Consider the following 12,044-nt stretch of genomic DNA (forward strand, 5'->3'; position numbering starts at 1 on the left):
CTGAGCTACATTGCCTGCTTTTAAAAAATGTCTTTCAGGAGGATGCTTGGTTCTTAGAAGTTCTTGTGTTTAAAGGGAATTAGAAGGCTTCTGGAAATGTTAGAGTTGTCACTTTTTGAAATGCTTCATAAGATGCGATAGCTGTCATTATCTTCCACAAATTTGTGCCCAGATAGGTTTTACTGTATACTTGCGTGTTTAATCCAGTGGCTCTCTATTTTTACTGCTTAAAACATGCCTTTTTTCTTTGAAACATTGTTGCCTTAGATGTGAAGTCAATAAAAATAATTTTATTTCATCTGGCTTGAATAATGTAATAGAGGTTTTTTAAATTAAGTAATGACATGTGATGTAGGTGCCGAATAACACAACTGTCATTGTTTAATAGGTGCCTGGAACTTTGTGTACACTTGCACACAGACACAAGGCAGCTGTTGATAACCCTTTGTCTTCAATGTTTTAGGGCAAATTCTTTGTTCTTGCAATGGAATTTCTAAATAAGCTTTCAGAATGAAATCAAAGGGAGGATTCTAGTGCAATTCTTCATAAACTTCTCAACTATAGATCAGACACTATGATGCATAATTTAACTATAGTGAATTCTGCAGAGGGATATTAACTTCCTACTCTAAAGATGGTTACCTCACAAAGTGGATTATTAAATAATGTCTTTGCACTCCATGTTGGGAACAATTGGCATTTACATTTAGTCTCTTCTAGGAAGCAGGTTTGGCTATATTTTATAAAATTAGTATGCCTTTAAATTCACGCTTTTTTTAGAACACATTTGTCAGCATTACAGAATTTTCTCTCCACAAGGAAATACAAGGACAAGAAAGTTCTAAAGGAATTTAAAGATTTAGAACTTACTTTATTTGGTTTAGAGCCAAGTCAACTACTCTAACCATGTTTAAAGTACATGATTTTTCTCTCCTGAAATTAGGATACAATTTCATCCAATTTCAATATGACCTCTATTACGTGGTTAGGTTTTTTCCTTTTTGGAAATCTCTAGACTGGAGATGATCCCTGGAAAGCTTTATATTTTATAATTTGCCACAATGATGGGTTCTTGGGATACTTTGTATCTTCTCAACTCTGTACTGTTTTCAGTTCTTGCCTTTATACTTTTAAGCCTTTCATTGTTAAGTAGGAAAGACGGTTGAGACTCCTATGACTGTAGCAGCAATGAAGGTCTGATATAGAATACATTCAAAGAAAGCACTCATCCATTGAATTTGGCCTGATCACCGTAGATATTCATGCTTCGTTGTTCTGATAATGGAAGTGGAATTTAGTAAGTGGTCAGCTTTCCTAGTTTGAGTTTAATTTTTTTAAATTTGCTTTCCCTACCCTTTTGGAGAAATGTGAGTGTAATGTTGTAAAACTGGGCAACAGAAGAGGGAAAAGGAATTGACAGAGGTCCCTAAGTCTAGACTAGGGTAATGAATATATAATTGAGTTGATTATCGCAGACTTTTGACTGCATTAGTTCACTGTGAAGATCTAGTCTGCATTTTTGTTATTTTATTGAACCATTCTATTATTTATTCCCATTTCCCCCAGAGGAGAGCGTATTGACAGTCTGAGAAAAGCAGTGACATAAACATTTTTTCCCAAATAAAGTTTTAAAAATTGACAAATTCCCATTTTTTTCCAATTTTTCCTATTATATTGATGATCTCATTGGCCTAAATCCCCAGAGGTGAAATTGTTAGGTAAAGGACCTGCCTGTTTTTAAGATTCTGGGGACATATTATCAAATTGCTTTCCAGAAAGGTAAGTCTCCCCCAGAGTAAGCTACTGCAGATTTCCCCACACTCTTTGTCAACATTGAGTAACATCAGTGCATTTTTTGTCAGTCTGAGATAAGTACAAAGATATTTTAAAACTTGTATTTCTTGAGTTTCTAATAAGTTTGATTTTTTTTTCCATTCCTTGGCTTTTAAATTTAGATTTTATTTTTATCAGAGCTATACTTGGTTTAAAGATTCAGCAGTCTGTATGACTTATTTTGAAAAATAGCTGACTTCCATACTCCTCCCTCCCCACAGCCCACCTCACAGAAGTAACCACCTTTCTCTCCCAGGCTGATTCGTTTTCTGTTTTCTTCTATAGTGCTAGAGAGCAAGCCTGGATTGCCACTTCCTGCTTCCACAGTCGCAGGCAGTATGTGTTGGTTTCCTGCTCTGGAGGGCGAAGATGTGCTTTTCTTCCCCACACCTAACCTCTTCTGTACGCGTGCGCATCCCCTTCGGTCTCAGGGAGTTGACTCCTTTCATCATCACCTTTCTTGGGTCCAACCCCACCCTTCCCTCTCCTCAGGAGCCACCATTTGCTGGGCCTTTGAGGGAGGGGGTTTGAAGAATCCCTGTAGAGTCACTTCAGTGTTTCCAGAGGAATGAATATGAAAGTGTGTGTTGTGTGTGCCATCTTTCACTGCAAGTCCTTTCTTGTGTCTTTATTACTATTTTTCTTTCTTGTGTCTTTAGCGGTCATTTTTATAAAATTATCCTTAAAGTTACGGGCTATGGAGTCATGACTGTCTGGATTTGAGTCCCAGTTTTGCTCTTTAGTAGTTTTGTGACCTTAGACAGTGGGCTAAATCTCCAGGCCTCATATGCTACCTATGGTAGGGTGTCGTGGTGAGACATAAACGGGATAAGGGATGTAAAGAGCTTTTCACAGTACTGCTGCCAGGCAGTATCGTCCTGTCTGCCAGGGAGTTAGTGAGAGCACAGATGCGGTTGTGGCTGTTACTGTTACTCTTGTGAATTTCTTGCTCATGGCCATTGCCCACATTTCCAGTGGAGTGCTTGTCTTTTTCTTCGTGAGAAGAGGTTCCTTTGACATAGCCTGTCCCTAGTCTTTTGTTTTTCTTTATGGTACTTGGGCTGTGTCATCATATGCATGCTATTTCATGTCATGATCTCTACCACTCTTTTCAGATTTGTATTTTTCAGGGATACCTGGTGGTGGTAAGAAAAAAGGGTATGTGTGCAGCAGAATTGGAGATTAGCATAGTAATTGGGGCATTTGATGAGGGAGGACCTCAGGGGCCAAATGAAGGAGTGATTATTTTCATCATGTAGGAGAAATAATTTTTCTAACTCCTGAAGTGTATCTTAACACTGTTTATTTATTTATTTATTTATTTAAAAAAAATTTTTTTTTTTTAACGTTTATTTATTTTTGAGACAGAGAGAGACAGAGCTTGAACGGGGAGGGTCAGAGAGAGGGAGACACAGAATCCAAAACAGGCTCCAGGCTCCAAGCTGTCTGCACAGAGCCCGACGCGGGGCTCGAACTCACGGACTGCGAGATCATGACCTGAGCCGAAGTTGGATGCTTAACCGACTGAGCCACCCAGGAGCCCCTTAACACTGTTTATTTTGTGGACAGATTACCTCAATTTGTAAAAGCATTCTTGAATGTTCTTCTCATCATATACCCAGATGGGTTTCATCTGAAAACTCTGAGCTTTCGGTTTGTTTCAACTTCAACACTTGTTTCTCCGAAATTAGATCCAAAATTGATTCTTGAGGGATAAGATTTATCATCTCCTCTAAGTTAATGCCATGTTAATAAATTTACTTTCTTTTGAATATCATATATACTACTGAAATGGTAGATATGTTGATATTTCAAAGCCGTAGTTATAGATAATTAACTCAGCCTTTTAAGTTTATTTGATTTTGCTAGTTTGTCCTTTTAGGCAATATTGATTTATTGTTTATTTTTTGTTTTATCTTAGGTTTCTAATTAATTAACTTTATGGTTTTTTAAATAACAGTTCATCTAAACTTGTTCTCTCCGCAGATTCGGACCAGGATGTAGCCCTCAAACTTGCCCAGGAGCGAGCCGAAATAGTTGCTAAATATGACAGAGTAAGTATTCAGATTTACTCTTTGAGTCTGTTTTATCAGAAAAAACATATAAATAGAAATGGATTTGTTTTTTGGAGAGCTTGAATTACAGAAGCAGTTTGTTTATTTCATGGGACCTTTGAAGTCATCTTTATTCTCTCTTCTTCCCTCTGCTCCACCCGCCCTGGTCTCTTGCTCTTCTCCCTACACACTGAGCTTTGCGCTGGCCATTTTTTCTGCCCAGAACATTGTATCCTAGATAGTCTCAGACCTCATTGCCTCACCTTTTTCCGATCTTTACCCAGATGCTACCTTCTTAGTGAGATCTTCTCTGACCACACTGTGTAATAGCAAATACCCCCTCCTTCCCCAGCTATCTGGGTCCCTGTTCTCTCCTTTCTCTTTCACCACAGCACTTATGTCAGCATACTTTATATTACACTTACTTTGTTTTTCGTCTACTCTCACTCCTAGAATGTAAATGGAGGGTAAGAATACCTTTTGTTTGATTTACTCTTATATTCTAAATATCTAGAATAGTTTCTGACTCATGCTAGGTATTCAATAAATATTTGAATATGTTAGTATATAAAATTAAATACCCATTTTATTTATAATCTATGTGTGGTATTAAAATTTTAACACGGATCTGAAAATTTGAACTTATACATTATATATAATCTCCATTAGCATTTTATCTCTTGGTTAGTTATGAAATCTGGTTTTTGATACTTTAGAAAATCACAGTTGTTGACAGTTCACATGTCTTCTCATTATTACTTTACCTCTTGAGATCTGTAATGGGTTGTAGGCAGTGATTTATAAATGTCATGTTTTATATTTATATCACTTGCATGTAATTTCATATCTGTTGCTTTTGATTATTTGTGAGAATAACAGGAGCATCAAATTATAGAAAGTCATCTGGACTGTGCCCTGCCCCCAGGGAGGCATACAGGCGGTGCTCAACTTAACAGCTATGTTCCCACAGTTCGTTTTTAAATTGGTTGTTTGGAACAACCTGACACAAATTCCCATTATTGTGAATAGATTTTAGTGTGATCTATGAAAAACCCAATTAATTTATTTAACTGCTTAACTAACTTAAAATCAGTAGAACTGTCATTCATTCATGTTTGTATGAATTTTTTTTCCATGCAGTTAATACTTAGTGACTGGGCTAGCCGTTGTACAGTCAGTGATAAAATGTATGCAGATGGAGGGGTCCACAAGACAGTTGGGTATTGAGTCTGAAATGTGATGGGTTGGTGTAGACATTTGGGGTTCCTACTAATCAGTGCTAGTTCACGGCCTCAGAAGTACAGTGAGAAGAGCAGTGGGCTGAGGGCAGGGCTCTGGGCACACTGAGAGGGATCTGTGAAGACCCATCAAAAGAAGAGTTGGATGGTATGGGGAGAGCCAAGAGAGGCTGGTGTCATGGAGGTTGAGGCATGGGGAATGTGCAACACTGACGGGCACACCGAGCAGAGTCCTCTAGATAAGAACCGAGCAGTGTCCACTGGATTGGACAATGGAAGATCATTTTTGACCTTGGCAAGAATCATGTCCAGGCTGATGTATCTATGAAGTAAAGAAGTAGAGAGACAAGGTGGATAGCTTACTGTTCTGAGAAGTTTGGATGAGAAGGCAAGAACGAGTTTTCTTCCAAGATAGGTCGATTCAAAAACATTGAAGTTTGGCAGTTCCTTCCCAAGTGGCTTTCTTGCCCTTCGTTGCTCCCACGTCCCCAGTTGGCTTCTCACAGGAACCCAGGTCTGATAAGTCAGGGCTTAGCTGCATGTCAGCTCTTGCTGACATATGGGACCTTCTGAAGCCTGTACCTAGGAAATGGTGATTCCATTACCAAAAGTCGTTTTTTTTTAAAGTTAATTTAGGGTGATAATGCCTCATTTCTAGCTCTTTATAAAAAATAACTCTTGTGGCCTTTTTATTCTGAATAATTATTCAGTTTTATAAATTCCCAGTAATACCCTTCTTTGTTCCCTATTACAGGGACGAGAAGGTGCAGAGATTGAACCTTGGGAGGATGCTGATTACCTTGTTTACAAAGTCACGGACAGATTTGGCTTTTTACAGTAAGTTGTATCGATTGAAAGTTAACTTTTTATTATGATGTTTCTATGGTGACCCATTATATTGATTTTCTTTATTTTTAATAGCCCTGCTATGAAGGAGATGCCTGGACTGGTCCTGCAGTGTGCTTTTTGTTATTAAATTCCTAGCATTTTTAACCTCTATGATTAAAATTGAACTACAGTTAAGAATACAATTTTTAATATTTGTTGTATTTTAGTAGGGACATAAAGTGCAATAAATGAGTTGTATCAATAATTTAGCAGAATTAAATGGAAATGAATAACACTTTGTATTTCAGAAATAATTACAAAACATTTCATTTTATGTAAATGCGTTTTAAAAATAATTAGCAATTAGAACTTTAGTGTTATGCAGCCTAAATATGAGCAATGAAAAGAAATGCTGTTGATCTTTCCTATAGTTATAAATGTCTCCATGTTATTGCTTCTCAAAATTAATTCCATTTATCCTGAGTATGTTATGTAAACAGTTGAGGGAGGTCTAGACTACTATAAAGTAAAGTGGCTGAAGTGGTTTTGACTCTTGGAAACATCTCGCTAATGATGAGAATCTGCCTGTTCTGGTTCTGGCATTGTTTAGGCAGATTCCTACAGGCTGGAGACTCCTCGTCATCTCTACAGTTTGTTTGGTTCCATCCTATTTAGTGATTAATTTCTCGTTCAAATTTATTTTTTTCCCACTCTGATTTATTATAAAGAGGAAGAGCCAGGGTTTTTCAATTTATGGTACATGATTACATTTTGGAGAAAAAAATGTAATTTCTTGATAGTTCATAGGAGCAACTTGTAGTCCTCAGACTTTGTTTTCTCCTTCTGTTGAGTTTTCTTGCATTTAGAAAGTATTTTTTTTTGTATCATGTTTTTCTTTAGGTTGAGCAAGCAAACAAATTAACAGAAACATTTCTGGGAGTTGGAGAATGTGCCCTTTCTTGTGGCTTTGCTGCTCTCAGATAACACTTAAAAAAATTTTTTTTTTCAACGTTTTTTATTTATTTTTGGGACAGAGAGAGACAGAGCATGAACGGGGGAGGGGCAGAGACAGAGGGAGACACAGAATCGGAAACAGGCTCCAGGCTCCGAGCCATCAGCCCAGAGCCTGACGCGGGGCTCGAACTCACGGATCGCGAGATCGTGACCTGGCTGAAGTCGGACGCTTAACCGACTGCGCCACCCAGGCGCCCCTCTCAGATAACACTTTAGTGCCTCATCTATAAAGCAGAATCAGTAACTGCTCTGCGTACCTAGAGTATAGTTGAAGCTTTGAAGAAGTGAAATGATAGAGTACTATATAAAGGTGTGGACAAATTTAAGGTGTTATTATTATACCTAATGACATTAGCATAACCAGAGTGTTCTCCTGAGTAGTTATAATTAGAAGACTCTGAACTTCAACAGACTGACAGAGCAATGTTTAACTATGATGAAATACTGTTCTCAAATTAAACCCTCACTTCCACCTTTTTTTTTTTTTTTTTTTTAATAAATCAAACTTAGCCACAAATGTGTCAGGAAATGATTGCATGTTTGTGTGGGTTAGTCTGCAGAACCGAGGTATGTGACTGAAGGATAATTTGCACATTTAGCCCTGTCAGGATCAGTAGGTCCCAAAATTGCCTGCACGTTAGAATCAGCTGGGAATTAAAAATAAATAAATTTCTGGGCTCTATCCCAGATTTTGATTCAGAAGGTGAAATATAACTCAGCTGATTTTGACCTCCTTTGTATATTTTACATATTGTATATACAATATATTGGAAGTGAACCACTGTAAGAGATGTTTGTATCATAAAATGGTCTAATGTAATACTAACTACATATGAAAGAAACTGCATTCCAAAAGGATCTAATAATTACCTAAAACCTCATTTCTCATTGCTTGAAACAACATGTTTAGTCAGTCAATAATTTATCTTAATAATATTAGCCAGTATTCACTGAGCACTTACTGTGTGCCAGGCACTGTTTTAAGCCTTTTACTTGGATAACTCTTTGATTCCTTTCAAAAACTCCTTGGAATAGGTGCTCTTATTTATCCTTTTTTTTTTTTTTAATTTTTTTTTTTTTTTTAACGTTTATTTATTTTTGAGACAGAGAGAGACAGAGCATGAACGGGGGAGGGTCAGAGAGAGGGAGACACAGAATCCGAAACAGGCTCCAGGCTCCGAGCTGTCAGCCCAGAGCCCGACGCGGGGCTTGAACTCACGGACCGTGAGATCATGACCTGAGCCGAAGTCGGCTGCTTAACCGACTGAGCCACCCAGGCGCCCCTTATTTATCCTTTTTTTAGATGAAACTGAAGCAGAAAGAAGTCGGCCAACTGGCCCACGTTGTGTTGACAGTAGGTGTCCAATGAGGGATGTAGTTTTGCAGCAGGGCCTGTCTTCCGGATTGTGCATCACCACCCTCCTGTGTGTTCAGTAAGAGAAACACAGAAGTGCCTTGAGATGCCTAGAAAGAAAATCGAAAGGGGAAAAGAAGGGCCTAAAGAGGACACCGTTGAAAGCGACCGCTTGTATGAAGGTATAGTTGGATAGCTCAGTTCACCACTCCTCGGAAAATGAAGCCAACTGGTACCGGTTCTCATACGATCACGCTCACTTTTTAAATTTATACTGTGATGCAGTTTTGAAGCATCCAGCGCAAATGAAAATAATGAAGCATAGAAATGGATTTTAGTGTAATGTTAGGCTTTATTAAATTTCACCAAAGTCATAGATTTTTTGTTACAACGCCTAATTTAAGTAAGACGCTTTCTCTAGAAGTTGCTGCTGGTGCCTTTCATTGCTTATCACTGTAGCCTGAAGAAGTGTTTTTGCACTATTGAATAAAGTCCCTTGGTCTAGGTATTTAGACACTGCGTTCTGTCACACCTTGATCAAAGTGCATTTCTTTCTGCTGTTTTAGTTCTTTGCCATTTTGATTGGTTCTGCGGTGAATTCAGGTTGTGTCAGTGTCAATACAGTACAATAGCCAGAAGTCACTTTGTAATCTTCTTTGAAGGCTGCTGACTTCATATCTAATCACAGTTTTAGTGACTTAAATTACTTGCTATGATATGTGAAGAAGGCATGTATTTGTATTCACAAGTACAGTATAGGACTAACGTGGTTTTATAATAGATTTCACAATAAATATAAAAACTGTGGCCAAACCAGCCTGGCTCGATGCTGCAACAGGAAGGTCTTTGTTTAGTATTCAGAGATGGGGGTTAGCCCTGGTCTGTGTCCCTGCGACAGGGTTACATCCGGAGAATGGAGAAATCAAGCTTAGTGAAGAGTTAGAGAACTTGCAACATTTGTATCAAAAGTAGTCACCACTCGTCTGTTTAGTGAAGAATGCTTGGAATTTGGACATGATAGATCGAGCTTTTAGGTCATAGTTATTAATAGAATTAGAAGGAAATTGTATCAAAAATAAAGATAAAATTAATGTGAAGCTTTAGATTTTTAACTAATCAAAATGTGTATATAAAGTTTAGCAGATTGTCTGTAGTTTACTATGACTACATAAATATTTGGAAACCAAAATAAAGGTGTTTTTGTTTTCATAGGACATCTGTTTTGATGACAAGAGCTTGAGAACTTTTCTACCCGTCCGATCCTTTTGATTAGAGTAAATCTAAATTTAGACAAAATTTACTTCAAAACAAAATTTAGTCAATATATTTAACTTACAGATTTTAACAAGTGTTAAGTTGCCAAATGAAAGTTTATCTCACAGAAATATGCCAAAAATTACAGTCACATACACTCTAGTTAATAATTCTTTTAAGTTTAAAACAGATGAAAATAGATGCAGTTAAGGCCCCTCTCTTTCCAGGGATGACTGTGTTGTTTTTTGTTTGCTGTGTTTCTATGAGGCATAGCTTCTTGCTGTCAGCTTGGTGTTTTCTTTAAGCAACTTCTGTGTGTCTCATTCATAGAGGACAAACCTTTGTTTTGCTTTGTTTTTAAGTTTGTCTACTTATTTTGAGAGAGGGGGAGAGAGAGCACAGGCGAGCAGGGGAGGGGCAGACGGAAAGGGAGAGAGAATTCCAAGCAGGTTACACCCTCTGCGCCCACCGAGATGCCCACCGAGATGCCCACCGAGATGCGGAGTTCAGTCCCATAGCTGTGGGATCACGACCTGAGCTGATACCAAGAGTCAGACGCTCAACTGACTGAGCCAACTAGGTGCCCCCAAACCTTTGTTTTTAAAAATTTTTTTTTCAACGTTTTTTATTTATTTTTGGGACAGAGAGAGACAGAGCATGAACGGGGGAGGGGCAGAGAGAGAGGGAGACACAGAATCGGAAACAGGCTCCAGGCTCCGAGCCGTCAGCCCAGAGCCCGACGCGGGGCTCGAACTCACGGACCGCGAGATCGCGACCTGGCTGAAGTCGGACGCTCAACCGACTGCGCCACCCAGGCGCCCCCAAACCTTTGTTTTTTAAAGTAGGGGTAGGCAAACATTTTCTGTGAGGAGCCAGGTCGTAAATATTTTTGGCTTTGTGGACCGCACGATCTCTGTCATGACTCTTCAACTCTACTGGCGTGGCATGAAAACAACCACAGACAATGCGTGAATGAGCATATGGCGGTGTTCCGCCGAGCCTTTCTTTTCTCACGAGAGCAGGCCGTGGACCAGATTTGGTCCTGGCGCTGTAGTTTGCTGACTGGAGGAATACTCTGCCCTCATGCACATCTTGGTCTTTCTTCTACTTGCTGGATATTTAGGTGCCAGACAAAGATGCACAGATGCGTGCAGCACGGGGTCGCCGTTTGTTCGTACGCTGACTCAGCAGCGTGTAGTGTACTCCTTCCTTACACCTGCCAGCTGCTGTGCCTGAGGCGGGTGCTGTGACTCACGTCTGTATCCTAGACATTGCGTGTAGCTTTCGGTCCGGCAGCAATCCCCTCCTTGCTGTTTCCTTGGAAGGCGGTGAAAATCAATGCTTGCCGTCACAGGGATTTGAAGAGGAAAAGTTCTGTGGAGATCAGGGCTGTGCACCCAGCAGATTTCGTATCAAAAGTGTCAGGTATGGAGTAATAGCGCAAGAAAATCCATTGTAGGAAAACTTGACCACATTCTTGCTCTTTCGTCCATCTAAGGACTTTCAAGACTGTTTTCACAATTCAGCGTACAGCAGGTATGGGGGGAACGGACCTCGTCATAAATAAAGCCACAGATGACAAACCCACAGCTAACATCATACCCGGTGGTTAGAAGCTGAGGCTTTTCCTGCAGAAACAAGACAGAGATGCCCACTTTTGCCACTTTTATTCACATAGTACTGGAAGTTCTAGTGAGCACAGCTAGACGAGAAAGAGAAATAAAAGGCATCCAACCTGGAACAGAAGAAGTAAAGCTATCTCTTTTTGCAGATGATAGGATCTTATATATAGAAAACCTGAGACTCCACCAAAGAATTGTTGAAACCGATAAGTGAATTCAGTAAAGTTGCAGGATACAAAATCAATATATAAATTAGTTGCACTTTTATTTTTATTTAAAAAAAAATTTTTTAACGTTTTATTTATTTTTGAGACAGGGAGAGACAGAGCATGAACAGGGGAGGGTCAGAGACAGGGAGACACAGAATCTGACACAGGCTCCAGGCTCTGAGCCGTCAGCACAGAGCCTGACGCAGGGCTCGAACTCATGGACCGAGAGATCATGACCTGAAGTCGAAGTCGGCCGCTTAACCGACTGAGCCACCCAGGCACCCCTAGTTGCATTTTTATATATGAGTGCCAGATGAATGCAAATGCAACTAGTTTTTATATACCAGTAAAAACTATCAAAAAGAGAAGAAAATAATCGTGTTTATAAGTGCATAAAAAAATAAGATAGAAGATCTAGGAATCAGTTTAACCAAGGAGAAAAAGAATTACACTCTGAAAACTCTAAGATGTTGATGAAAGAAATGGAAGATGACACAAATAAATGGAAAGAAATTCCGTACTCATGGATTGGAAGAATTAATTTTGTTGAAATATCCATACTAACCAAAGCTATCTACAGATTCAGTATACTGTCTGTCAAAATTCCAGTGGCATGTTTCACAGAAATAGTACATGGA

The 12,044-nt window shown here is 39.1% G+C and overlaps 1 protein-coding gene across 7 annotated transcripts in view; it reads left to right on the forward strand.

The window, feature by feature from the left end:
• The window catches only part of USP6NL (USP6 N-terminal like), a 231,352-nt gene that overhangs the window by 148,559 nt on the left and 70,749 nt on the right, over window positions 1-12,044 (forward strand). For 6 of the 7 annotated variants that reach the window (XM_058681929.1, XM_058681928.1, XM_058681930.1 and 3 more), the window contains 2 exons: window positions 3,820-3,887; window positions 5,880-5,962. In XM_058681929.1, coding sequence (XP_058537912.1) covers window positions 3,820-3,887; window positions 5,880-5,962 — 151 coding nt within the window. Of the gene's footprint in view, window positions 1-3,819; window positions 3,888-5,879; window positions 5,963-12,044 lie in introns of those variants that run through there. The other variant, XM_058681932.1, reaches the window with a different exon arrangement.

The sequence above is a fragment of the Neofelis nebulosa genome, chromosome 8 (assembly GCF_028018385.1).
Source record: "Neofelis nebulosa isolate mNeoNeb1 chromosome 8, mNeoNeb1.pri, whole genome shotgun sequence".
Classification (NCBI taxonomy): Eukaryota; Metazoa; Chordata; class Mammalia; order Carnivora; family Felidae; genus Neofelis; species Neofelis nebulosa.